The 27,124-nt window shown below is 40.2% G+C and overlaps 1 protein-coding gene across 4 annotated transcripts in view; it reads right to left on the bottom strand.

Annotated features, from left to right (window-relative positions):
* Positions 1–27,124, bottom strand: part of LOC107381286 (MAM domain-containing glycosylphosphatidylinositol anchor protein 1) — a 341,592-nt gene that overhangs the window by 110,245 nt on the left and 204,223 nt on the right. For all 4 annotated transcript variants that reach the window (XM_070554534.1, XM_070554533.1, XM_054732169.2 and 1 more), the window contains 2 exons: positions 25,232–25,364; positions 13,806–14,075 (listed from right to left, as the gene is read on the bottom strand). In XM_070554534.1, coding sequence (XP_070410635.1) covers positions 13,806–14,075; positions 25,232–25,364 — 403 coding nt within the window. The remainder of the gene's footprint in view (positions 1–13,805; positions 14,076–25,231; positions 25,365–27,124) is intronic.

Raw genomic sequence — 27,124 nt, forward strand, 5'->3', positions numbered from 1 at the left:
GCAGCAGAAGTAGAAAAAGCAGCAGATAAATGAGGAAGAAGCAGCAGAAGTAGCAGAAGCAGCAGAATAAGAAGCAGATGCAGCAGATAAGAGGAAGGAGCAGCAGAAGTAGAAAAAGCAGCAGATAAAAGAGGAAGAAGAAGCAGCGGAAGTAGAAGAAGCAGATAAAAGAGGAAGAAGAAGCAGCAGAAGTAGCAGAAGCAGCAGATAAAAGAGGAAGAAGAAGCAGCAGAAGTAGAAGAAGCAAATAAAAGAGGAAAAAGAAGCAGCAGAAGTAGAAGAAGCAGATGAAAGAGGAAAAAGAAGCAGCAGAAGTAGAAAAAGCAAATAAAAGAGGAAGAAGAAGCAGCAGAAGTAGAAGAAGCAGATAAAAGAGGAAGAAGAAGCAGCAGAAGTAGCAGAAGCATCAGATAAAAGAGGAAGAAGAAGCAGCAGAAGTAGAAGAAGCAAATAAAAGAGGAAAAAGAAGCAGCAGAAGTAGCAGAAGCAGATAAAAGAGGAAGAAGAAGCAGCAGAAGTAGAAGCAGCAGATAAAAGAGGAAGAAGCAGCAAAAGAAGTAGCAAAAGTAGCAGATAAGAGGAAGAAGCAGCAGAAGAAGTAGCAGAAGCAGCAGAATAAGAAGAAGCAACAGATAAGAGGAAGAAGCAGCACAAGAAAGAGCAGAAGCAGCAGATTAAAGACGAAGAAGCAGCAGAAGAAGAAGTAGCAGAAGCAGCAGAAGAAGAAGCAGAAGCAGCAGATAAGAGGAAGAAGCAGCAGAAGTAGAAGAAGCAGCAGATAAAAGAGGAAGAAGCAGCAGAAGTAGCAGATGCAGCACAAGAAGTAGCAAAAGCAGCAGATAAAAGACGAAGAAGCAGCAGAAGTAGAAAAAGCAGCAGATAAATGAGGAAGAAGCAGCAGAAGTAGCAGAAGCAGCAGAATAAGAAGCAGATGCAGCAGATAAGAGGAAGGAGCAGCAGAAGTAGAAAAAGCAGCAGATAAAAGAGGAAGAAGAAGCAGCGGAAGTAGAAGAAGCAGATAAAAGAGGAAGAAGAAGCAGCAGAAGTAGCAGAAGCAGCAGATAAAAGAGGAAGAAGAAGCAGCAGAAGTAGAAGAAGCAAATAAAAGAGGAAAAAGAAGCAGCAGAAGTAGAAGAAGCAGATGAAAGAGGAAGAAGAAGCAGCAGAAGTAGAAAAAGCAGCAGATAAAAGAGGAAGAAGAAGCAGCAGAAGTAGAAGAAGCAGATAAAAGAGGAAGAAGAAGCAGCAGAAGTAGCAGAAGCATCAGATAAAAGAGGAAGAAGAAGCAGCAGAAGTAGAAGAAGCAAATAAAAGAGGAAAAAGAAGCAGCAGAAGTAGCAGAAGCAGATAAAAGAGGAAGAAGAAGCAGCAGAAGTAGAAGCAGCAGATAAAAGAGGAAGAAGCAGCAAAAGAAGTAGCAAAAGTAGCAGATAAGAGGAAGAAGCAGCAGAAGGAGTAGCAGAAGCAGCAGAATAAGAAGCAGATGCAGCAGATAAGAGGAAGAAGCAGCAGAAGTTGAAAAGGCAGCAGATAAAAGAGGAAGAAGCAGCATACGAAGAAGCAGAAGCAGCAGTTAAAAGGGGAATAAGAAGCAACAGAAGTAGTAGAAGAAGCAGCAGATAAAAGAGGAAGAAGAAGCAGCAGAAGTAGAAGCAGCAGATAAAATAGGAAGAAGAAGCAGCAGAAGTAGAAGCAGCAGATAAAAGAGGAAGAAGAAGCAGCAGAAGTAGTAGAAGAAGCAGCAGTTAAATGAGGAAAAAGAAGCAACCAAAGAAGTAGAAGAAGCCGCAGATAAGAGGAAGAAGAAGCAGCAGAAGTAGAAGCAGCAGATAAAAAAGGAAGAAGCAGCATACGAAGTAGCAGAAGCAGCAGTTAAAAGAGGAAAAAGGAGCAGCAGATGAAGTAGAAGAAGCAGCAGATAAAAGAGGAAGAAGAAGCAGCAGAAGTAGTAGAAGAAGCAGCAGATAAAAGAGGAAGAAGAAGCCGAAGATGAAGTAGAAGAAGCAGCAGATAAAAGAGGAAGAAGAAGCAGCAGAAGTAGTAGAAGAAGCAGCAGATAAAAGAGAAAGAAGAAGCAGCAGATGAAGTAGAAGAAGCAGCAGTTAAAAGAGGAAAAAGAAGCAGCAGAAGAAGTAGAAGAAGCAGCGGATAAAAGAGGAAGAAGAAGCAGCAGAAGTAGTAGAAGCAGCAGATAAAAGAGGAAGAAGAAGCAGCAGAAGTAGAAGAAGCAGATAAAAGAGGAAGAAGAAGCAGCAGAAGTAGAAGAAGCAGATAAAAGAGGAAGAAGAAGCAGTTAAAAGAGGAAAAAGAAGCAGCATAAGAAGTAGCAGAAGCAGCAGATAAAAGAGGAAGAAGCAGCAGAAGAAGTAGCAAAAGTAGAAGATAAGAGGAAGAAGCAGCAGAAGAAGTAGAAGAAGCAGCGGATAAAAGAGGAAGAAGAAGCAGCAGAAGTAGAAGCAGCGGATAAAAGAGGAAGAAGAAGCAGCAGAAGTAGTAGAAGAAGCAGCAGATAAAAGAGGAAAAAGAAGCAGCAGATAAAAGAGGAAGAAGAAGCAGCAGAAGTAGTAGAAGCAGCAGCAGATAAAAGAGGGAAAAGAAGCAGCAGATAAAGTAGAAGAAGCAACAGATAAAAGAGAAAGAAGAAGAAGCAGATGAAGTAGAAGAAGCAGCGGATAAAAGAGGAAGAAGAAGCAGCAGAAGTAAAAGAAGCAGATAAAAGAGGAAGAAGAAGCTGCAGAAGTAGCAGAAGCAGCAGATAAAAGAGGAAGAAGAAGCAGCAGAAGTAGAAGAAGCATATAAAAGAGGAAGAAGAAGCAGCAGAAGTAGAAGAAGCAGATAAAAGAGGAAGAAGAAGCAGTTAAAAGAGGAAAAAGAAGCACCATAAGAAGTAGCAGAAGCAGCAGATAAAAGAGGAAGAAGCAGCAGAAGAAGTAGCAAAAGTAGCAGATAAGAGGAAGAAGCAGCAGAAGAAGTAGAAGAAGCAGCGGATAAAAGAGGAAGAAGCAGCAGAAGAAGTAGCAAAAGTAGCAGATAAGAGGAAGAAGCAGCAGAAGAAGTAGAAGAAGCAGTGGATAAAAGAGGAAGAAGCAGCAGCAGAAGTAGTAGAAGAAGCAGCAGATAAAAGAGGAAAAAGAAGCAGCAGATGAAGTAGAAGAAGCAGCAGATAAAAGAGGAAGAAGAAGCAGCAGAAGTAGAAGAAGCAGATAAAAGAGGAAGAAGAAGCAGCAGAAGTAGAAGAAGCAGATAAAAGAGGAAGAAGAAGCAGCAGAAGTAGAAGAAGCAGATAAAAGAGGAAGAAGAAGCAGCAGAAGTAGCAGAAGCAGATAAAAGAGGAAGAAGAAGCAGCAGAAGTAGAAGCAGCAGATAAAAGAGGAAGTAGCAGCAGAAGAAGTAGCAAAAGTAGCAGATAAGAGGAAGAAGCAGCAGAAGAAGTAGAAGAAGCAGCGGATAAAAGAGGAAGAAGAAGCAGCAGAAGTAGTAGAAGAAGCAGCAGTTAAAAGAGGGAAAAGAAGCAGCAGAAGAAGTAGCAGAAGCAGCAGAAGAAGTAGCAAAAGTAGCAGATAAGAGGAAGAAGCAGCAGAAGGAGTAGCAGAAGCAGCAGAATAAGAAGCAGACGCAGCAGATAAGAGGAAGAAGCAGCAGAAGTTGAAAAGGCAGCAGATAAAAGAGGAAGAAGCAGCAGAAGTAGCAGAAGCAGCAGAAGAAGTAGCAAAAGTAGCAGATAAGAGGAAGAAGCAGCAGAAGAAGTAGCAGAAGCAGCAGATAAAAGAGGAAGAAGCATCAGAAGTAGCAAAAGTATCAGATAAGAGGAAGAAGCAGCAGAAGAAGTATCAGAAGCAGCAGAATAAGAAGCAGAAGCAGCAGATAAGAGGAATAAGCAGCAGAAGTAGAAGAAGCAGCAGATAAAAGAGGAAGAAGAAGCAGCAGAAGTAGAAGAAGCAAATAAAAGAGGAAAAAGAAGCAGCAGAAGTAGATGAAGCCGATAAAAGAGGAAGAAGAAGCAGCAGAAGTAGCAGAAGCAGATAAAAGAGGAAGAAGCAGCAAAAGACGTAGCAAAAGTAGCAGATAAGAGGAAGGAGCAGCAGAAGAAGTAGCAGAAGCAGCAGATAAAAGAGGAAGAAGCAGCAAAAGAAGTAGCAAAAGTAGCACATAAGAGGAAGGAGCAGCAGAAGAAGTAGCAGAAGCAGCAGATAAGAGGAAGAAGCAGCAGAAGTTGCAGAAGTGGCAGAAGAAGTAGCAAAAGTAGCAGATAAGAGGAAGAAGCAGCAGAAGTAGAAGAAGCAGCAGATAAAAGAGGAAGAAGCAGCAGAAGTAGCAAAAGTAGCACATAAGAGGAAGAAGCAGCAGAAGAAGTAGCAGAAGCAGCAGAATAAGAAGCAGAAGCAACAGATAAGAGGAAGAAGCAGCACAAGAAAGAGGAGAAGCAGCAGATTAAAGACGAAGAAGAAGCAGAAGAAGAAGTAGCAGAAGCAGCAGAAGAAGAAGCAGAAGCAGCAGATAAGAGGAAGAAGCAGCAGAAGTAGAAGAAGCAGCAGATAAAAGAGGAAGAAGCAGCAGAAGTAGCAGAAGCAGCAGAAGAAGTAGCAAAAGCAGCAGATAAAAGAGGAAGAAGCAGCAGAAGTAGAAGAAGCAGCAGATAAAAGAGGAAGAAGCAGCAGAAGTAGCAGAAGCAGCAGAATAAGAAGCAGATGCAGAAGATAAGAGGAAGGAGCAGCAGAAGTAGAAAAAGCAGCAGATAAAAGAGGAAGAAGAAGCAGCAGAAGTAGAAGAAGCAGATAAAAGAGGAAGAAGAAGCAGCAGAAGTAGCAGAAGCAGCAGATAAAAGAGGAAGAAGAAGCAGCAGAAGTAGAAGAAGCAGATAAAAGAGGAAGAAGAAGCAGCAGAAGTAGCAGAAGCTGCAGATAAAAGAGGAAGAAGAAGCAGCAGAAGTAGAAGAAGCAGATAAAAGAGGAAGAAGAAGCAGCAGAAGTAGAAGCAGCAGATAAAAGAGGAAGAAACAGCAAAAGAAGTAGCAAAAGTAGCAGATAAGAGGAAGAAGTAGCAGAAGGAGTAGCAGAAGCAGCAGAATAAGAAGCAGATGCAGCAGATAAGAGGAAGAAGCAGCAGAAGTTGAAAAGGCAGCAGATAAAAGAGGAAGAAGCAGCAGAAGTGCAGAAGCAGCAGAAGAAGTAGCAAAAGTAGCAGATAAGAGGAAGAAGCAGCAGAAGAAGTAGCAGAAGCAGCAGATAAGAGGAAGGAGCAGCAGAAGAAGTAGCAGAAGCTGAAGATAAAAGAGTAAGAAGCATCAGAAGTAGCAAAAGTAGCAGATAAGAGGAGAAGCATCACAAGAAAGAGCAGAAGCAGCAGATTAAAGACGAAGAAGCAGCAGAAGAAGAAGTAGCAGAAGCAGCAGAAGAAGAAGCAGAAGTAGCAGATAAAAGAGGAAGAAGCAGCAGAAGTTGCTGAAGCAGCAGAAGAAGTAGCAAAAGTAGCAGATAAGAGGAAGAAGCAGCAGAAGTAGAAGAAGCAGCAGATAAAAGAGGAAGAAGCAGCAGAAGTAGCAAAAGTAGCACATAAGAGGAAGAAGCAGCAGAAGAAGTAGCTGAAGCAGCAGAATAAGAAGCAGAAGCAACAGATAAGAAGAAGAAGCAGCACAAGAAAGAGCAGAAGCAGCAGATTAAAGACGAAGAAGAAGCAGAAGAAGTAGCAGAAGCAGCAGAAGAAGAAGCAGAAGCAGCAGATAAGAGGAAGAAGCAGCAGAAGTAGAAGAAGCAGCAGATAAAAGAGGAAGAAGCAGCAGAAGTAGCAGAAGCAGCAGAAGAAGTAGCAAAAGCAGCAGATAAAAGACGAAGAAGCAGCAGAAGTAGAAAAAGCAGCAGATAAAAGAGGAAGAAGCAGCAGAAGTAGCAGAAGCAGCAGAATAAGAAGCAGATGCAGCAGATAAGAGGAAGGAGCAGCAGAAGTAGAAAAAGCAGCAGATACAAGAGGAAGAAGAAGCAGCAGAAGTAGAAGAAGCAGATAAAAGAGGAAGAAGAAGCAGCAGAAGTAGCAGAAGCAGCAGATAAAAGAGGAAGAAGAAGCAGCAGAAGTAGAAGAAGCAGATAAAAGAGGAAGAAGAAGCAGCAGAAGTAGAAGAAGCAGATAAAAGAGGAAGAAGAAGCAGCAGAAGTAGAAGAAGCAGATAAAAGAGGAAGAAGAAGCAGCAGAAGTAGAAGAAGCAGATAAAAGAGTAAAAAGAAGCAGCAGAAGTAGAAGAAGCAGATAAGAGGAAGAAGAAGCAGCAGAAGTAGAAGAAGCAGATAAAAGAGTAAAAAGAAGCAGCAGAAGTAGCAGAAGCAGATAAAAGAGGAAGAAGAAGCAGCAGAAGTAGAAGCAGCAGATAAAAGAGGAAGAAGCAGCAGAAGTAGAAGCAGCAGATAAAAGAGGAAGAAGAAGCAGCAGAAGTAGAAGCAGCAGATAAAAGAGGAAGAAGCAGCAAAAGAAGTAGCAAAAGTAGCAGATAAGAGGAAGAAGTAGCAGAAGGAGTAGCAGAAGCAGCAGAATAAGAAGCAGATGCAGCAGATAAGAGGAAGAAGCAGCAGAAGTTGAAAAGGCAGCAGATAAAAGAGGAAGAAGCAGCAGAAGAAGTAGCAGAAGCAGCAGATAAAAGAGGAAGAAGCAGCAGAAGTTGCAGAAGCAGCAGAAGAAGTAGCAAAAGTAGCAGATGAGAGGAAGGAGCAGCAGAAGAAGTAGCAGAAGCTGAAGATAAAAGAGGAAGAAGCATCAGAAGTAGCAAAAGTAGCAGATAAGAGGAAGAAGCAGCAGAAGAAGTAGCAGAAGCAGCAGAATAAGAAGCAGAAGCAACAGATAAGAGGAAGAAGCAGCACAAGAAAGAGCAGAAGCAGCAGATTAAAGACGAAGAAGCAGCAGAAGAAGTAGCAGAAGCAGCAGAAGAAGAAGCAGAAGCAGCAGATAAGCGGAAGAAGCAGCAGAAGTAGAAGAAGCAGCAGATAAAAGAGGAAGAAGCAGCAGAAGTAGCAGAAGCAGCAGAATGACCCCGGGTTTCCACGGGAGCCGTCAGCAGCACGTTACTGCAGCAGCACGTCTTGCTCGCGTAAGCTGCTGCTTGGCCCTTCCCACGAGACGCGAATCAGCAGGGGAGCAGCTGTCACCGACAGAGCACGAAGTCACACGAGTGACTTCGTCAGTAAACACAACAACAAGCAGGAGAAAACTACAACATGGCTCCAAAATGTTTGTGTTTTTATGTTCTGTCCGTTTTATAATCGCCAATACGGACCTGAAAAACAAAGGAGACCGCTAGCTAGGTGATAACTTCTCACGGGGACGCACAGTTAGTAACCTTTTTTAAAGTAAAGCGACCGGAAGGCAGTACGTTCTTTATTCTGAAAATCTCGGGAGCTCCTCTCCATTTCCGCGTCCGATTTCCTGTCTTTCCTTCCCCAAAAATGTCGAACTTGACCCGTTTCAGAGGCGTCGCCCGTAGGAAATAGAACCAGCGCGTAAGGGCCGCGACATGCTGCTCCTGAGACGTGGCCGACTCGCGCTGCTGACGGCTGCCGACGGCTCCAGTGGAAAAGGTTCTGTTGACCACAGCGGTTCCTATCAGCAGCTATGACGTGCTGCTGCAGTAACGTGCTGCTGACGGCTCCCGTGGAAAGCCGGGGTGAGAAGCAGATGCAGCAGATAAGAGGAAGAAGCAGCAGAAGAAGTAGCAGAAGCAGCAGAATAAGAAGCAGATGCAGCAGATAAGAGGAAGAAGCAGAAGAAGTAGAAAAAGCAGCAGATAAAAGAGGAAGAAGCAGCAGAAGTAGCAGAAGCAGCAGAAGAAGAAGCAGAAGCAACAGATAAAAGAGGAAGAAGCAAAAAAAGAAGTAGCAGAAACAGCAGATAAAAGAGAAAGAAGTAGCAGAAGCAGCAGATAAGAGGAAAAGCAGCAGAAGAAGAAGCAGAAGCAGCAGATAAGAGGAAGAAGCAGCAGAAGTAGAAGAAGCAGCAGATAAAAGACGAAGAAGCAGCAGATAAGAGGAAGAAGCAGCAGAAGTAGAAAAAGCAGCAGATAAAAGAGGAAGAAGCAGCAGAAGTAGAAAAAGCAGCAGATAAAAGAGGAAGAAGCAGCAGATAAGAGGAAGAAGCAGCAGAAGTAGAAAAAGCAGCAGATAAAAGAGGAAGAAGCAGCAGATAAGAGGAAAAGCAGCAGAAGAAGAAGCAGAAGCAGCAGATAAGAGGAAGAAGCAGCAGAAGTAGAAGAAGCAGCAGATAAAAGACGAAGAAGCAGCAGATAAAAGAGGAAGAAGCAGCAGAAGTAGCAGAAGCAGCAGATAAAAGAGGAAGAAGCAGCAGAAGAAGTAGCAGAAGCAGCAGAATAAGAGGAAAAGCAGCAGAAGAAAGAGCAGAAGCAGCAGATAAGAGGAAGAAGCAGCAGATAAAAGAGGAAGAAGCAGCAGAAGAAAGAGCAGAAGCAGCAGATAAGAGGAAGAAGCAGCAGAAGTAGCAGAAGCAGCAGATAAAAGAGGAAGAAGCAGCAGAAGAAGTAGCAGAAGCAGCAGAATAAGAGGAAAAGCAGCAGAAGAAAGAGCAGAAGCAGCAGATAAGAGGAAGAAGCAGCAGATAAAAGAGGAAGAAGCAGCAGAAGAAAGAGCAGAAGCAGCAGATAAGAGGAAGAAGCAGCAGAAGTAGCAGAAGCAGCAGATAAAAGAGGAAGAAGCAGTAGAAGAAGTAGCAGAAGCAGCAGAATAAGTAGCAGAAGCAGCAGATAAGAGGAAGAAGCAGCAGAAGAAGAAGTAGCAAAAACAGCAGATAAAAGAGGAAGAAGGAGGAAGAAGCAGCAGAAGGTTTATTTGTATTGTTCATGATTTAAATCCCAAAGCCCTTCACAAACTTTTGCTTTTTGGTTGATTGCCACAGTTACATGACTGGTAATGAAATGGTAAAGTTGACTGGTAAAGTTCTCTCAACCCAAATCTACGGAAAAGGATTAGGGCCTTTTGACTTTTGAGAACAAAGTCTGAATGCTTTTTCTTTTCTTTTTATCTTTTTAATGGTCCTAATCCTCTTCCATAGACTTCTGATTAGTTCAGTAAACTTACAAAAAAAGTTTGGTAATCTGTCTTAATCTTTTGAGTAATATAAAAGTATCAGTTTCAGAATCGGTTTCAGTGACAAAAAAACAAACAAAAAATAATTATTATTAAGTTTAGCCACCTAAAAAATACCAGTTGGTTGACTATTTGTTGTTGCCTTGATTTTCTTTATGAAAATCAATGAAAAATTTTTAACAGTGTAGAAATTCTCCAGCTCAGATTTGTTCAGTTGAAGGTCGGACTGGGATCTGAGCATCGACCCCACGGGCCTCTTTCTCTGACCTGTTACGACTCAGCTGTGTTAGGAGTCAGAGTGGGTAACATTAAACAGTGTTATGTTGGAATGATTGGAATTATCCAGGTTTAGTACAACCAGAAAAATGGCAGTGCTGACTTGTTGCTGAGATGAAGCCATGCATCTGAATCACATAAATAAGTCATTGCTGTGAGTTATTGTTGCGATTATTAAGCCGTGACCATGATTTATGGAATCTGGTTTGCTGTGGTGAGAGCAAGCTCTGAACTATAGAGCTATTAGCATGAAAAATAAAAAATGTGACGTTTTTCATGCAGAGAATGGATTATGATCCTATTTTGAAATCCTTACTGTGCATTTTCCCATAACAACAACCAATAAGTTTAAACAGCCTAGTTACATATAAAAGCATAGTAAACGTGCACCTGTGTTCCATGTTTTACTTTGTTTTTAATTATTATTAGTTAGCACATTATTTCAACAGGAAGGAAATACACTGACTGTAGCTAAGTTTTTTTGTCCCAAATTCTTAATAATTTAGACAATTTAGCAGTTTGGCATGCTTAAAATGCCAAAAATATCACATTTAAATATTACTTTGTAAGATAAAAAGGAGCTTCTTTACTTGCGCGGGGGGGGGGGGGGGGGGTAGTAGCTGTTCTTTAGGATTAAATAAAAATGCCACTTTTTAAAAATCCTATAGAATGCGATCATGCTGGAATAATTAGATAAATAACATGTAAGATGTATGTGATGATGATAGGAAATGGGCAGCAAAATGCTCAGAGGCAACAACAGCATCATTTTTAGGTTGCTAAAAAAACAAAACTAAAATAAGAAACAACATAATGTGGGACAACAGTGAAAAAACAAATAAAAAGTAACAAAACCCTGGAGGATGCTCATAGGGAGGGCACTCTGATTATTGATGGTGAAGCTTGTGTAAGTCAAACAGATCAGTGCTACAACTTGCAAAACCCTCCCACAGGTTTATCGTGTGTAAATAATTGTTTAGCGATTAATAATTAGGTAAAATCTTTGAATTCCAGCATAAAATATGAAGCTCAGATGGAAGCTATTAAATCAATACAAAGTGAATCCACTTTGGAGAAAGAGTTTTGGTCTAACTTGATTTATGAGCCAACCCTTTTGGTTAACTGCAACCTTTAAAAAACTCCCCTTTTGAAAATACTACACCATAGTTGATTCAAACATTATATATTTATAGATCATAACACCACATTTTCTTTAATAATACACAGTTAACCTGGCAGAAACATTATGTTATTCCACCTGGAAAGGCTGGATTAGCAAACTAGCATCTGGTCTCATTGGGGTCATAAAATGGATTAGAATAACTCCAGTCTCCCATCTCAAACATATATTGGTTTAAACCTTGACACTACTGTTTCACAGTAATTACCGCACAGATATTATGACATATCTGTTGGAAATGCCCCAGGCTGAATGGAAACAGTTGATGCTGTTTATTTTCAGCAAAAAACTAAATAATTCTCAATAAATGTGTAACTGTGAAAATTACAAATGTTCAATTAGACTGCAATTATTAAAAAAGCAAACAACACATCATCACCACTTTTCTTGGAAGCACATTAATGAGTTATGGTGGACACAGGTTACATGTCACCAAGGGGTTTCTGTGCTTGGTGATAAAGAGCTCTTAAGTGATCAGATGTTACACTTTCTGCTTCTTGTGTGGAGCTGTGTTTATGAACCATTCAGGTTGCAGAGGTAGCAGCCCCAGCGAAGAAGATGCCCTCTCCCCAGCTCCACCTGCAGCCCCCCCCCCACCCCCCCACCCCCCCCCCCCACCCCCCACCCCCCCACCCCGGCCAGCCTGTAGATATAATCCCTCCAGCATGCTCCAGGTGGCCTGAGGGCCTGCTACCAGCAGGACATGCTTGAAACACAGGGGCAGGGTTAGAGGGTGGCTACTTGGGCTCGAGCCCCAGATCTTTTTCAAATTTAAACCCACCCCTGCTGAAACTCCTCTGCAGGGTGGCGTTCAGCGCTCAGGCATTCAGACCAGATTCGCCCAAAAAACTTTTATAAAATTGGATTTTTTCAACACCTGTTAATTGTAATGGTTAATACGTTTCTAAAATTTACTCACATTTTGATTTGTTAATATTTTATTTGATCAAGAGCTAACTATGAAATAATATTATTTTATCATATTTATCCATGGTTGCTCGGACACGGGTGGCTAATTTACAGAATGTTAGATGTGTGTGTGTGTGTGACAGAGAGAGAGAGAGAGAGAGAGAGAGAGACCTATGACAAGGGTAGCAACACCAAAAAGAAACCAGCAGGGAAAAAGGAAATTGGAGTCGAAAGAATGAGGAAAAAGAGGAAGAAGAAAATTGTGACGGAGGGTGAGACAAAAGGAGCCAGGTACAGAATAAAATAACAGGGGGGTAAGGAGGAGGGGGGGGGGGGGAAACAAAATCAAGGACAACGAGGAACTCTCACACTGTCACATTTAATTTTCAGTTTCAAAGGCTGCATTTTCCCAACTGATTTTCATGTTGAATACAAAACAGCTCTCTGTTTCCCGACTAACAAGAGGGAGGCAGATGAAGAGGAGGAGAAGAGAGCTGATAACAAGAAGCATGGGATGAGCTGTGAGACTGTGACCAGATATGGTTTACACAAGACCTCACCTTAATGTGACCAGAGGGTGTCTCATGGATTGAATATATTCACTTGATATAGTTTTGATACCATTTTTACAAATCAGAGAAAAAAGTTTCTTATCAGTAAACAAAAATAAAAAGCAACAGAGGGCAGAGGTTGGAGTGTGTTTACACACTCCTGCCCAGCAAACTTATTTTGCAATTCAAAGAATGTGAGAGCACTTTTTTTTAACCTGAAGACCCGTTCACGCCCATTAGTCTAACAAGAGAAACCCGATCAGCACACTTCCTCTACACTGGTAGCTATCAGAAGAGACCCTTGCTAATTGCTTCCACTCCAGTCTAACTAATTGGAGTGAATAAAGATGATTAAAGGGGCTAAAAATAGCCAGAGGGAAGAGAGAATGTAAGGTTTCTGCTCCAATGACAGGGAAATTACAAAGAGAGCAATACTCAGCCCACCTATTCTGACAAGATTCACATCGGTTCACTTTAATGATGGATTAACTGCTTATTCACTCACACGTTCTCATTAATAGAGATGCACAGCCCCAAATTACTGCCAGTGGATCAAACTCACATAAATGGACAGATTGGTTCTGTTTTATCTACAGAAATGAAAGTTATTTCAATCTTAGAGCATTGTTTTTATATAATAATTTATATATTATATTATATTATTACACCTAGGTCAAAGTGCAGACACACCTTGATGTAAGGTTTGGTATGGGGTGTCTATTTTTACTTCATCTGAACTGTAAACATTGTCCTACAATCCAGGTGTTTATTTTATAAACTCCAGAAAAGCTTTCCTTTCTTTGGCTGAAAAAGTTAGAAAAACAGAATAGAGTTTTTTGTTTGTTTGTTCAATAAAATTGTGCATAGTAGAGCATATTTTAGTCCATAGATGTTATTGAAATATGTTGAAATGATCAGAAAAGTTCATATAAAAGCAAAACACATAGAACAATGTATGCTTGAATTCTATGTTAAACTTAAGTATTCTTATTTTATTGATAATTTAGGTCTAAATGGTAATTTAGTTAAAAAAATGCAAACAATACATTTTCTTTCAGAATTTAGTTCTTGTTAATGTATAGATTTGTCATTTCCCTCTGATTCTATTCTGTTTTTCAAAATAAAAGTGATGCAGCGTGCGTCATTCAGTTGTGACTGACACGTTTTTTTGTATTCTTCAGATCAAACATCTGTGCTGAACCTCCACAAGAATAAATCTATGTTCCGTTAAACCTTCTGAGAACACAGAAAAAAGTATTTATGGCTTGTAAAAGTATGGACTGTCATTTCTACTAAATCTAAAGTTCTAGTAATTCTGACGCCGGTCACTCTTTCACCTTGCCTTTTTTCTGATTCTTAAATCTGAAATAAATGTTTGTATTTCATTTGGTTCAAATTCATTTGTGCATTTTATTTGTGCTGTCGCATAAAGTTCATCTGCGAGAGTTCACTACTCTCGCTAATGTTTAGCACATTGAATAGCCTCTGTCTGAAATGTACTCTACAAATGAAGCTGACTACGAGAACAAAAATATCCTAATGGCAGAAACATATCAACTAGTGAATGTGAATGTTTTCTTTACCTTTTTATCATCACTATAAATTTTATTGTTAAATAATAAATGTGTTTTTTCACCAGTGGTAAGGTCCTTAAGAACTTTGCGTTAAACATTTCTTAGAAAATTCTGTCATTTTTTTCCTCTAAAAACCTACATTAAGCTAATATACTGCTGGACAGATCCCAACATCCACTTTAAAACCACACAAACACACACACACACACACACACACACACACACGAGCGTTCCTTACTCCTGACAACAAGATTGACGTTCTTGCGAGCTGGGTTGCCAACATTGTTGACAGCTGAGCAGTTGTAGAAACCAGCATCTCCGGGTGTGACAGCACGCAAAATCAATGTCATCCCCTTAACTTGGGCGCTGAGAGGAAGAGGTCCGGGGTAACGCGACCATGTCACATTGGGCGAGGGATAACCTGCAGTCACCTCACAGGTTATAACCACATCCTGGCCAGGATCAACCACCACAGTGTCGTTGACTGACAGCCGGATCATCGGAGGAGCTGTAGAGAGGAGACACAGGAGCACACTTGTACTCTCCATTTACACAGAACAAAACTGCATTTTTTAACAGATTTAAAGCTTAAAGCATTGTGAAATGTTCAAGTACTGTAACATCCAAAGCACTGTAATTGATCTAGAACAATAATAATATAATCAAAGTGATTAAAAATGCAGGTGGAAAAGAGATAAAGGGGCAAAAGCTGTTTCAAAATAAAACTAAAAGAGGATTAAAAAATGATCAACAAAAGCTAAAAAAACAACAACCAAAAAACCTGCCTGTAAGATGCTGAAGGGATTTTCAGCACAGTTAAAAATGTGTAATGTTTAGTTAAACATACATTTGAGAACAGCTCCACTTCATCTAGATCCCAATTCCAAGATCTTGTAATGGGTTTTTGCATATCTTGCCTCGGGGTGTAAATGGGGTGACAGAAGCATAATGCTGAAAGAAATGAGCCTGTGACCAGAAATCCACCTGCTTAAATCCCAGAGTGCCTGCCACAGTCTCTTTCTTTTCTTGTTTTAAGTTGTAGAATAAAAAAGGTTCACACACACACACACACACACACACACACACACACACACACACACACACCTTTAACCACCCCACCCGTTTCAACTACCATGAGGCACGGCAGTCGTAATGTTCTGAAGGAACTACACAGGCTTTATGTTACTAATCTGCTGTTTTCCTGTACATCTCTCAGGTGGATCTTCATTGTGAGCTCTTTGACAAAACACCTCAACACGCTGAAACCAAAACATCCCAGTAAAGAAACAGCAAACTCACAGTACTCAGTTAACTCTCATGATTTAGTCACCCAACAAACTGCATGTCACGTTCTTTCCTGTCATGGAGGCTTTAAAAATAAACCGGCTGGTGTGCAAGGACAAGGACACCGCCACATGTTCTTAAGCTTTTGCTAAATCCAAAAGTTTTCTTTTTAGAGAGCTACAATCAAATTTGCTAAATAACTGTATAAGTAAAATATGGAAACCTTATTTAATCAATACGTTTGCAGTGGTCTCTAGCAGGATACTGGGGAGGGAAAAAAAAACACAATTTCCAGGAACTAAAAGTGAGCCACATCACAGCTGAGCTCCAGACGGCAGGTTTCGGAGTTATATCTCCTGTTTTTTTTAAACATCTCGCCTCAGATTAGAAAACAGCAACATGACTAACACTGACTTGTTACGTGGATGTTTTATCTCCACAAAAAACACAAACCTGTAGGAGTTCTGCTGTGTGGTGTGATCGCTAATGCTAACAGTTAGCTTCTGCTAGCTGAGACATTATCTGTTGATTGCTTGACGTTAAACCAACAACAGCCTCCCCCGTCATCAAGTCAAGATGGGTGAGTCCATGAATGTTAAGTGACAGTGTGACACAGACCTGTCAGGATTATCATATCCTAAAGTTTCACCATTTATTTTCTGTCAGAAGCTAATGCAGGAGATAGGTGTAGGAGACATTTTTCAGTGTTCCACACCTAACTGTCATAACTGACAACTGGAAGTCTGCAACACACACATATCAACAATAAAACTTCACTTCCCAATTCACCCTCCTTCCTTCGGGCGGATGATTAGGCAGCCTCAAGTCATGTGCACTTTGTTACCAAAATGAGATTTTAGGTACACATTGATTGATGACAGCCCATAATAATGATTTCGGCATAATTATATAGCTAATGTCCAAAGCAGAAATCAACTCATGCATGCAGCATGAGAAGACAATATTCAATGAAATGCTAAACGAACTGAGCACAGGAACTGTTCGTTTCTTCAACAGAGTTTAAACAATACTCCCTCTCATCTAATCTCCTTCTCAAACAGCAACTATGATAATGAAAGAGATGCACAGGAGCTCAACAACCAAGAATATTTCAACCAGTATGACAGTGTGCACAAAACCGTGGACTCCCGCAGACATGATGGCAGCCTTTAAAGGGTGACTATGCAAAAACACAGAGGCACTAATGGGATCTCTTTAGCTAACTCTGGCAGTGATGGCTCCAGATCTGACAAGAAATTCCACTGGTGTAGCAGCTGCAATGAGCGCATAAATAGCTCTGTCTACTCCTATTGTATCAAGTCACAACACCAGGAAAGCAAACCTCTTTAGGACTTCAGAGTTTGCAGCTCACAAGTAAAAATGTTTTGCTTGAGTCATTCTGCATTTGCAAATTATAATTGCAGTTTACTGAAGTGTTGAGACAAGTGATCAAGGCTGTAAAGTAAAAATGTGTGAATAGTTTGTGCACCTGTATTGAATGATGTTTTTTTTTGTTCTGACTACTAAATATTTACAATAACGATTATCCAGGACTAGCTACTTCTATAGTGTTGCAATCTGTTTGGTTTAATCAGGGCCAGCCCAAGGCTTTTTGGGGCCCTAGGCAGGTTTTTCTTTGGGGCCCCCATAACAACAACTTAACACCAAACGTTTTATCATTCCCAGCCTTCACTATGTGTGTGACATATCCACCATCATTAGCATGTTTTGAAATAAGCCTACCATGTATTGGTGTGATTATGGTTATTACTTTTTACCTTAAAGGGGTAGCAAACTCATTTGTTTATTTATTTATTCGGGACAATGCACATTAATAAACGATCAAGTGCTTATGTACAGACTGTAAATGTGCCAGATTATAGCATAGTTGCTCATTTCTATCTGTAGTCCCTAGATGGGGAAACTAACATTGAACATACTGACAATGTACAATTCTAAAACAATAATCGGATTACAGACATGCAAACACATGACATTCCAACAATAACAATTAGTAAAGGTGCGTGCATGACTGGGAACTTTTAAGGTACTGTTTAAGGTGCTTTTTGAAAATACTAAAGGTGGGACATTCTCTAATACACCTTGGTACATTGTTCCAAAAGTGACTCCATCTGACTGACAGAACTGTTTGTCCAAAGGTTGTTTTTCTGTAGGGAATCTCCAGTTCTCCTCTAGAGGAGCCTCTGGTGCAGAAACCTTTGTCAGTTCTTAGTTTGGTGTGTGTAGCAGCCAAGTGGAGGTGGGGCTAGTCAATGCACAACTTTGTAGATTAAGCCGCTATTTTTTAAAGTAATACTTTTAAAACCTTGAGCACATTGTATTTTTCCAGAATAGTACATTGGTGAAATAACAAAGGTTTTTGATCAAGAAATTTTACAGACTTTTTTTCAATAGCATTTCTATTGGTTTTGACAGTGTGTGACCAGAAAGTGACCAGATTGTGATGCAATAATCTATATAAAATATCATAGAGTGTAGGAACATTTTAGCTGAGTTAATTGTCATTGATGGTCTAATTAGTTTGAAGTTGTGTTCATTGAACTAACCCCCGAATTCCACTACCTCCGCTCCGCTCCGGTCCGGTCCGCCCCCGCCTTCCGCAGCTGCTCGCTTCCGAACTCAATTTTTACTGGTACCCGCTCTACAACGGCTCCGCTCCGGTGCGGAGACCTGAGGTGTGCAAACAGGCATGCGCGGGATTTTCGAGATCTTGCGATACAGTCCGAGCAATAAACGCGGAAGTTAGATCCAAACACCCGTTGTGTGGGAGAAGCATTGAAACGAACTGTTTAATCTGCCCATCATTTGTGTAGAGAGATCAGCAGTGTTTGGATCAACAAAGTGTGACTACTTTGATAGTGGAAACTGTATTTATGGCTTACTTTTGTGCATTTAAAGTTCAGCCGCCATTGATAGTTGTTAAAAGTTGTTAAACCTGTGCATATGAAACAAAAAACGCCTTTTGTTTATCGATTTATTGTGAAAAACGGAAGATGTGCTTGCTCCTTTTCCTGTTGGGCGGTTGTGATTCTTGTCCATTGACTGCGGAGGTGCTCCGGCGTCCGGCAAAAATAGAATCAATCCTATTTTTGCCGGACGCCGGAACAGAGGGCGGCGCACGGCGCCGCACTGCCGGAGCACGGCCGCAGTAGTGGAATTGCTCTGATTGACTAGAACGGGACCGATTTTGCTCCGGCGTTCGTGTCGGAGCTGAGCGGAGCGGAGGTAGTGGAATTTGGGGGTAACACAAAGGCTCTGCATGTAAGTCCTTTGCATTTTGAAATGCAGATTGTAATCCAAGTGGTATGTATTCATTCAACTATTTGAAGGTAACATGAGATGAGAACATTGAATTTACAGTAAATAAGTTAAATTTACTATCATTTGTTGTTAAAATTTGAACCAGGTGTGCAAAACATGCAAGATGTGCAATCACTACAGCATAAAATTAAATGACGCTATGGAAAATAATATAGATACATTTTTCCATGTCCAATAGCATTTAGTTTGTATTATGTAGTCACTTAAAAATTATCTTGTGCTATTTTGATGCTCTTGGGGGCCCCCTGCTGGTGTGGAGGCCCTAAGAAGCTACTTAACTCGGGTATGCCCTGGGCAGGCTCTGAGTATATATTTGTATCTGTGCAGGGTATTAATAACCCAGGACACAGACAGGATACTATATTAGTAAGTGTTAATGATAAATCTCCAGATTCAGATGCATAAAAGGTTATGAGGTCAAAAATGAATCAACTCCGTGAGATGTTTTGGAGAAAGTTGAAGGAGACAGAAAAACCTGGGTGTCTTTATCGCTCCTGCAGCAACTCCAACCATAAAAATGTCTGATGAGTTTGGAAAATGGAAGCAGTTTATATCTCACTGCATGAATGACTTTGTGCATTTAACTTCACATTATTTTTTGCAAACTATTAAAAGGCTCCACTAAGCAAATGAAATAAGTTACACAGACATAAACCCTGCAAAGGACACTGCAGAGCGAATTTTAAATAAAAACAAGACACTAAGAGGAGGAGAAAGGGAAGATTTGAGAATTACAGATCGTATTTCATAGAGATGTGTGGGAGACGTGGGATCAGCCAGTGCTGCTTTCAAAGTAATGGGATTTATGTGCAGCACAGCAGTTTACAACCAGGGTCTCCCTCTCTCTCTCTCTCTCTCTCTCTCTCTCTCTCTCTCTCTCTCTCTCTCTCTCTCTCTCCGTGTGTGTGTGTGTGTGTGTGTGTGTGTGTGTGTGTGTGTGTAATTATAACATCATCCTTCATCCTTTCATATTTTGATGCTGTCTTCATGTACAACGTAAAGGCAAAATACTACATTTTACTGGAATCTGAACTGTTGGTGTTTAGCCAGCATTCACACTGGGTTGGTAATCCGGAACCTCTGATATCTTCTGGTATTACCGTCTTTTTGTTTTTTTAATTTTTTAGTCTGTTTTGCTGATCCACTGCTACCAAAGTTGCTACAAGTTGTAATTTCAAACCTAAATTTGACACTTTTGTCCAGAAGTCACGTCACAATTGACCATTTCAAAATGAAAGCAGGGAAATTTAAAACAGCGAAGGTCAGCTAGTGCTCCAGCTTCCTGTTCGTGTTCTGTTCCCTGATTTGATTCAAAGGGCCTGCATGTTTGGACAATCTATAATTAATTACTGAGGCAGACCTTCTACTTATATCCACGAGCCTCCAAAATAAAATGCAGCTGCATGAAAATGAGAAGATAAAAATACATAAATGGCATAAATGTAATGGATGACCAAGCTAGAGCTTAGAATTTAATCTTCTTGCTATAAAAGATGTTACCTGAGCGCATTTATGATTGTTTTTCTTACGTAACTGCTCTCAGAATGGATGATGGTCTTACATAAACCTGCCCTGTACAGATGTAGAACATCATCTGAGGATTATCGTAGGCTGGTCTTCATCTTTCAGAGGGGAATTATTTTAAAACAGGATTTAACATTTATTGATCTCATCACACACTGAATATTGGAACTAGAATTATTTTACCGGAAACGGATCCTGCAGAAGGAACTGAACTAATTCACAAAACACAGAAGTCCGCACAACACTTTCAAAGTAAGTGTTATTCTGAATTCTGTGTCTTTTACGTGCCTCAGACATTATTCAGAGGGTATTTTGTGGTAATTTTTCATTATATAATATTTGCTCTGTTTACGCTAACAGAAGAAAGAAGGGGGAAATCCCTCTCTATATCAAAGTCGATACCTATGATAACAACCGAGGTTACTGCCTTTTAGACTTTTCAAAGCGTATCAAAGACGCAGCCCACAGAAAACATCAGAGCATCTCTGATGTATATCTGCAGTCAATTATTTAATAAATGCTCACAGGGACGTCTGAGAAGGTAAGAAAAATAAAAATCTGATATTTTTACTTTTCATCAGAACATTAGGAGTCCTCTAATATTTAAAATGATTCAGTCGCATTTTTTTCTTATTTCTGACATCCTGCTCATAATTTCCCAGTTATTTTGTCATAACTGACATGAGTAACACTTTGTTAACTTCCTTTATTAACATTACTTACTGCATTACTAAGCATTAATAAACAAATGATCTTTATTAACATTACTGTTATTGTTAGCTATTAGGTGTGCTTAAGGCTGATTTATACTTCTCTATAAGCTCGAGTGTGGAGTCGTGCACTCACATTGATGGTGATGTTTTCTCATCAGACTTCTCTGTCACCTGGGAGGGTTGCTAAGCAATTCCCCCCCATGACAACAGAGGGTGTTGCACTCTTCTGGGGTATCCTGCTACCATTAAAGTCACACAACAGATCCACAATGGTATATTTACTATTCTGTTAATGTATTTCAGAGACTTTAACACGGACCATGTTGTCCTTCATTCTCTTCCACCTCTCCATGCGGTCAACCTCTAAACCCACGTTCCTCGTCATTTTCATCCACAAATTAAACGTTCGCTGCATACCTTTGCACTCTTTCAGTCACAGGTGACTAAGCATTCATATTTTCAGATTTTTCCATGAGACCTTCTTTAATCTGCTCTGCGCCTGCCACTAAATACCTTTTAATTTTTTGAGGGGGCAATGGCGATACTGTTGATGAATTTAAAGGAAGTGGTGTCCTGACCAATCACAAGCCTGCAAAGGACAAACGGCCGGGAGGGTGTCTGCTTAGTAATACATTACATAATATGGTTAAGAAGTTGTTAATACTTTTAAAATGCTTATTAATGCATATGTTTTCTTAAAGTAATAAAATAATTAAAATGACCTTTATTGTGAAATGTTACTCTTACATGCTTCTCTAAGTCAAACAACTGCATGGAATGATTTTATGAAATGTTGGTGAATGTATATGTTTGAAATAAAGTGAACTGAACTGAACTGAACTGAACTGAAGTCAATCCTGACAAAAGGGCAGAGATGTCCACCTTCTTACGTTGTTAAAGGGGGTGGGGTTGTTTCCATAATTGAAAAAAAAATCTAATAAGTTAGTAGGAGAAAAAAACTTCAGATCAAAATTATGTTCTGTATTAAAAATATTTCTTTTATAAAAACAAATAAACTAAACCTAAACATTGCTTTTATTTTTAGTTTTTCTTTGTTTAAGAATAATAAGAAGAATGCATCCACATATGGTGTCCAGCAACCCCCCCAGCCCCACCCTCGATTTTCCTAAATTAATTGAAAAAAAAAAACTGTTTTGTGTCCTTGCTCCTTTTTTCATGAAGAAGCAAAGAAAGGGGATTTTGTCACTAGGGGGAGTTACTGGAGAGGGGAAACCCAGTTCTCAAATCCCAGGCTGGGATTAGGATACAAAAATCAATCATATCCCTTTGTCCAAGTGCAGCGAATCAGACACGATGACGTGACCTCGTTGGATCAATCTAATGTGAGCTGAGAGGGATGCTGCAGGGACAAACGTGAAGCTCAGTGTGGAATATCACAAAATGCTCAATAATATTGTTTCGAGGGTGAAAACCAGAGCCAAGCTTTGTTTGTTTTTTTCTCTCATACTTACATTTTGTTTCAATCTTGGGTTCTCAGCTCCTGCTTTGGTTCTCTGCTCTGTTGTTTTTTGCCTCTGTAAAATTTCAGAATCATTCTGCACATCTGATCAAAACCGATGCCGTCTGAGACATTATAATGTTTACAAGTGTCAGAGAAGTCTGAGGTTGTGGATTATTTAATGTTTTCTAATTGTTAAATACTTTTCCTGCTTTTATATTAAGTTAGGAAATCTTTACCAAAGTTACTTGAAAAAATTCAGTTTTGTTAGGAAATCAGCAGCTTTTTCACACATTTTTAGTTCAGTTGAAAAATTTCATCTTTTCTCGTTGAAACACAGAGAAAAACAACAACACCTGAACTGGAAAAGACAAACTAGAACCAAGTTCCTGCGGTTCTCTGCTCCAGTTGGCATCATCTTCGGGATGTGTGTTGTCCGCAGAAAGAGACTAGTGACAACGGAACAATCACCTATGAGAGCCGTCCAGGCCATAATACATTCAGTTACTCTCGCATGATGTCCTAGATGGCCCCTCACATTTACCCCAATTTTAACTTGTGCCTCTTTCTGCCTCACACACACACACACACACACACACACACACACACACACACACACACACACACACACACACACACACACACACACACACACACACAAACACACACACACACACACACACACACACACACACACACACACACACACACACACACACACACACACAAAGCAAAGTTTTTCCATCACTTTGAGACTGTGAGGTCCAGACAGATTGGCTGTTTGGAAAGTCCCTGAGCCATGATGCCAGACAGACAGTTATTGTGTGTGTGTGTGCGTGTGTGTGTGTGTGTGTGTGTGTGTGTGTGCGTGTGTGTGCGTGCGTGCGTGCGTGCGTGTGTGTGTGTGTGTGTGTGTGTGTGTGACTGCACTGTTGGGATACGATTGATCTTAGCCACAGGAGCCCAATAGGAGAGGTGAGACGCGCCGCGGCTCTGAGAGTGAAAAACAACTATTACACACAGCAGAAGCCTCAAGATCTGTGAACGGTTTTAGTTTAATTTTTTTCCTACGTAATGATTTTAAAAACTGACCATTTTCATTTTGGTTGATTATCAGAAACTGTATGAAGATGTTTTACTTTTGTCCATTTTTATCATAACCCATCATCTTTGTAATAAACATTCAAATCTTTAACTTCTTTATGATTTGACGTGTAGGTTTTGGTCATTTGTTTCATCTTTCCTCATTATTTAAAAAGAACAAACAAAGTGAACTTGGTCAGTTTAAGCATGAATTTAACTTTTTGTTTTTTTTACCAACAAAACCAACTTTTTCTCATTTTTGACTGAACAACAGGCTTGTTAAACTAAAAACGGACCAGAAGTAAACAAAACAGTTGACAGATAGTTGGTGACTATCAGTGAATTCCTGTAGGGACATGACCAGTAAACGTCTCACGTTTTCTCCTGATGAAACAAATGAGTTGCATGTTTAAACTGTAAAGCTTTAGAGGAGCCAGATGGCAGATTGTGTTACCTTTGATCAAAGCTAAGGCAGGTTGGTTGCCGAAGCTGGAAAAAAAAAGTCTGATAGGACCTTTTCATCTAAAGGAAAAAAACAAGACATTACCCCAAAACGTCGAACTATTGCTTAAAGGGTTTATTAATCTTTAATTTTCTCTGCAAGTTTGGAGGCATAAAGCAGGTGTGTTTGGTGTGTAAAGCTGCATTTCTAGCAGGAGCGTTGTCTGCTTGTCTCACCAAGTCCTCCAAACACACCCACATCACCCCGCTTCTCCTCCAGCTTCACTGGCTGCCAGTCAACTTCACGGTTCATTTCAAGATCCTGGTTCTGGTCTATAGGGCCTTACATGGACAAGCACCATCTTACATTGGTGATCTTCTCAGTCCCCACACCCCCAGCAGGTCCCTGAGGTACAGTGATTAAAGCCTACTGGTTGTGCAGCACCAGGCTAAAACCAAAGGTGACAGATCATTTGCTGCTGTGGCCCCCAGACTCTGGAACTCTCTCCCCCTGAGCCTGAGATCAGTGGACTCAGTGGTCTCCTTTAAAAAGCAGCTGAAGACTCACTTGTTCAAGCTGGCTTTTGGATGAACTTCTTCACCACTCTCTCTTTATTCTGCTCTCCCCACCTACTCCACCTTCCTCAGGATCCACTGATTTCCCTCTTTCCTATTTACTCTCTCTCTTTCTTAACATTTTTAATCACAATTGTCTATTTTTGCTCATTTTAAATATATTTTTAAACATTTTCTAAATGCTTTTTTATATTTCTACATTTTTTGTTTTTGTGAAGCGCCTCGTGATTTTTATCTTGAGAGGCGCTATAGAAATGATAGTTTCTTCTTCTTCTTCTTCTTCTTCTTCTTCTTCTTCTTCTTCTTCTTCTTCTTCTTCTTCTTCTTCTTCTTCTTCTTCTTCTTCCCCATTTACTTATTCTAAAGGCTCTTTGACCGTGAGGCAGGCAGGGTTACAACAAGAATCCCGGACCAGTTCTCGTATCTTCTCATGGCCACTCAGCAGCTCTGAGCTCGTGTTTTTTTTTTTACGAAGGTTGATTCATTAAACTTGACAAGAACCTAAATTACTACACCTAGTTTAACGAATATAATTAATAACGGGCTGCATAAAAAGTTCTATAAAGCAGCACATTTTGCTGACCTTCATTGGGACTGACTGGTATTTACAACAAGGAGGAGGGATGCAGCAGGAGAAAAAAAAAAGTTTTAAAATATACTGCTTAGGCCTCTTCCCTCGTGGTGTATGAGTCTGACCGCAACAAACCTGACAGGGCTGTCAACGGCAACAATGTTGTCGTAAGTAACAGAGCTGCCGGGCGGTGGCGTGTAGATGGACAGAGCGGTGCAGAGAGAATCGGAGATAACAGCGAGCGTGACAACTGAATTACAGCTGACGGCCCTGAGATGAGCTCTCTGCAACAGAAAAAAAATACTAGACAGACAGCGCTGCACGCGGGGTGGGGGGGGTGGGGGGGGTGGGGTGGGGGGGGGGCAGGAGATAGAGACACTGAGAGTGTGTTTTAGTGGAGTCAAAAAAGAGAAAAAGTACACAGATGCAAAGGAAGCAAGGAGGAATATGGTGAGGATGGTGAGAAGGAAGAGGATAAAACATTCCAGTGAGAGGAAAAGAGAGCAGGAAGTTATTGAGTGAAAACATTGTAAACGTGTGTAAAATGAAAAGAAAATGGAAAAAAGTGAATGAAGACAAAAAATGAGGAAACAGACCTTGCACATGTTTGGAGGCATTCTGAGTATGTTTGTTTTTTTCTGTGGTAAAAAGAAGGAAATTGTTCTACTTACATGTAGCATTGGTGAGGATAAATCTGACCGACTTGTCTTCAATGTTGCACACGTTCCGGACCGACACCTGGCAGGTGTAGGCAGCAAAGTCCTTTTGTCTTAGGTTTTTTAGCTTCAGCACCTTGGTCTCACCCTAAACGGTAGGGAAAACACACACACACACACACACACGCACGCACGCACACGCACACACACACACACACACACACACACACACACACACACACCTTGCATTATTAAAATCACATTTTTACTATAAATCACTTCACATTTAATGAGAAAAGTACAGATCCGAAGTCACTACGCTATCATCACACAGCATTAAATCAAAAGGACCATTTCAGATGTTTGCTTAACTGGGTTGAAAAAATTTTTTTTTGAAAATCTTTTCAATTTTTGATGAGCTGCTGTTAAAAACAGGGTCAAACACAAGCTGCAATCACACACACACACACACACACACACACACACACACACACACACACACACACACACACACACACTCACTACTGCACATATGGACTTACTTTACATCAACTGCATAATTCCAACAAGCTTGTGGACAGGACCATGTGAATAAAATGATTATCAGTCCAAACCAAAATCTAATTCTTCCTACTTAGATGCATGTAAACACAAACTGCACACAGACCAACACTTTGCGTCTGATAGAGTAGCCAATGAGCTTTGAGTTCCCTAGCTGGTTTATTGAGCCTCATTTGGTGATTGACTGATGCTCTGATGAGCTGAGCAAAAGGGGGAAAGCAGGATAATGCAACCTTTGTATTCTCAGCCTTATGGAGACGTGTGGGACCGTACATTTATAAAACGTGTCTGTGAATTTCCAAACATTCCAAGTGAAAATACCAAAAAGAAGAAAAAACAACAAATTGTCTCAGACATCTCACACTGAGACAGGAAGTGGTTGTTAAGGGAAACGGAGCATGTGTAATTAGGAAAAAGAAAGTTTTACTTTATTTACTCTAAGTTGACATTTTTACATTTTAATGTTACCCTAACCCTAATTTAAGTAAACTTTGAAAATTCTACAAAACACACAACCAGGGATCAGCAAATAAATAAATAAATATCATGTTTTCTGTCCAAAGCAAGGCTGTGATATAGAGTGAAAAAGGCAACCATGATGCTGAAAAGCTAAGGCATTGGTCATAAAGTGAAAACTATTTACGCCTTAAGTCTAATGGAGAATGTTTTGTAATTCCTTGTGGAAACTGTCGTGGAGAATGGTGCAAAAACAGTGAACGGATTGATTTCTGAAACATTTATTTAGTTGTTGTGGGCGAGTGAAACAGCCAGAACTCGAGGGTTTTTAGCATGAATACTAAAACCATCACATAGTCTGCACCCTTCAACATTGTTAGAGGTTTAGCCGTACAGCTTGCTTATGGTGGATGTGAAGCATGTGCTGTTTTTTATTTTTATTATTCATATCCATCACAGCAGAGATACTTGGAGGACTTAACCCTTTAGGTGCCATAGTTTTTTCAGTAAAATATGAATTTTTGATATCACTATTTCAAGAGCTTGTAGCTTAAATCTGGTTAGAGATTGAGGAATATTGTAAATTAGAAAAATCTTCAGTATGAGCCAAATTTTGTGATAGGAGCAAATTCACTCACATAATTTGCATAGTATGATGTCATCAGGTGGCAGCCATATTGGATTGCATCACATTTGCAGATTTTTTTTTTAATTTTTTTGTCTTATTTTCTTAGTGTTGTTATTGTTTATGATACGTATCTACATATTCCTATGTAGACATAAATAACTATGTATGTATATATATAATATTTATTACTTTATTGGTATTTTGTTATGTTTACTGCGTATCAATCAAGAACACTGTTTTTGGTGCTTCAGTGTCATGAACAC

Source organism: Nothobranchius furzeri, chromosome 9, assembly GCF_043380555.1.
Source record: "Nothobranchius furzeri strain GRZ-AD chromosome 9, NfurGRZ-RIMD1, whole genome shotgun sequence".
Classification (NCBI taxonomy): domain Eukaryota; kingdom Metazoa; phylum Chordata; class Actinopteri; order Cyprinodontiformes; family Nothobranchiidae; genus Nothobranchius; species Nothobranchius furzeri.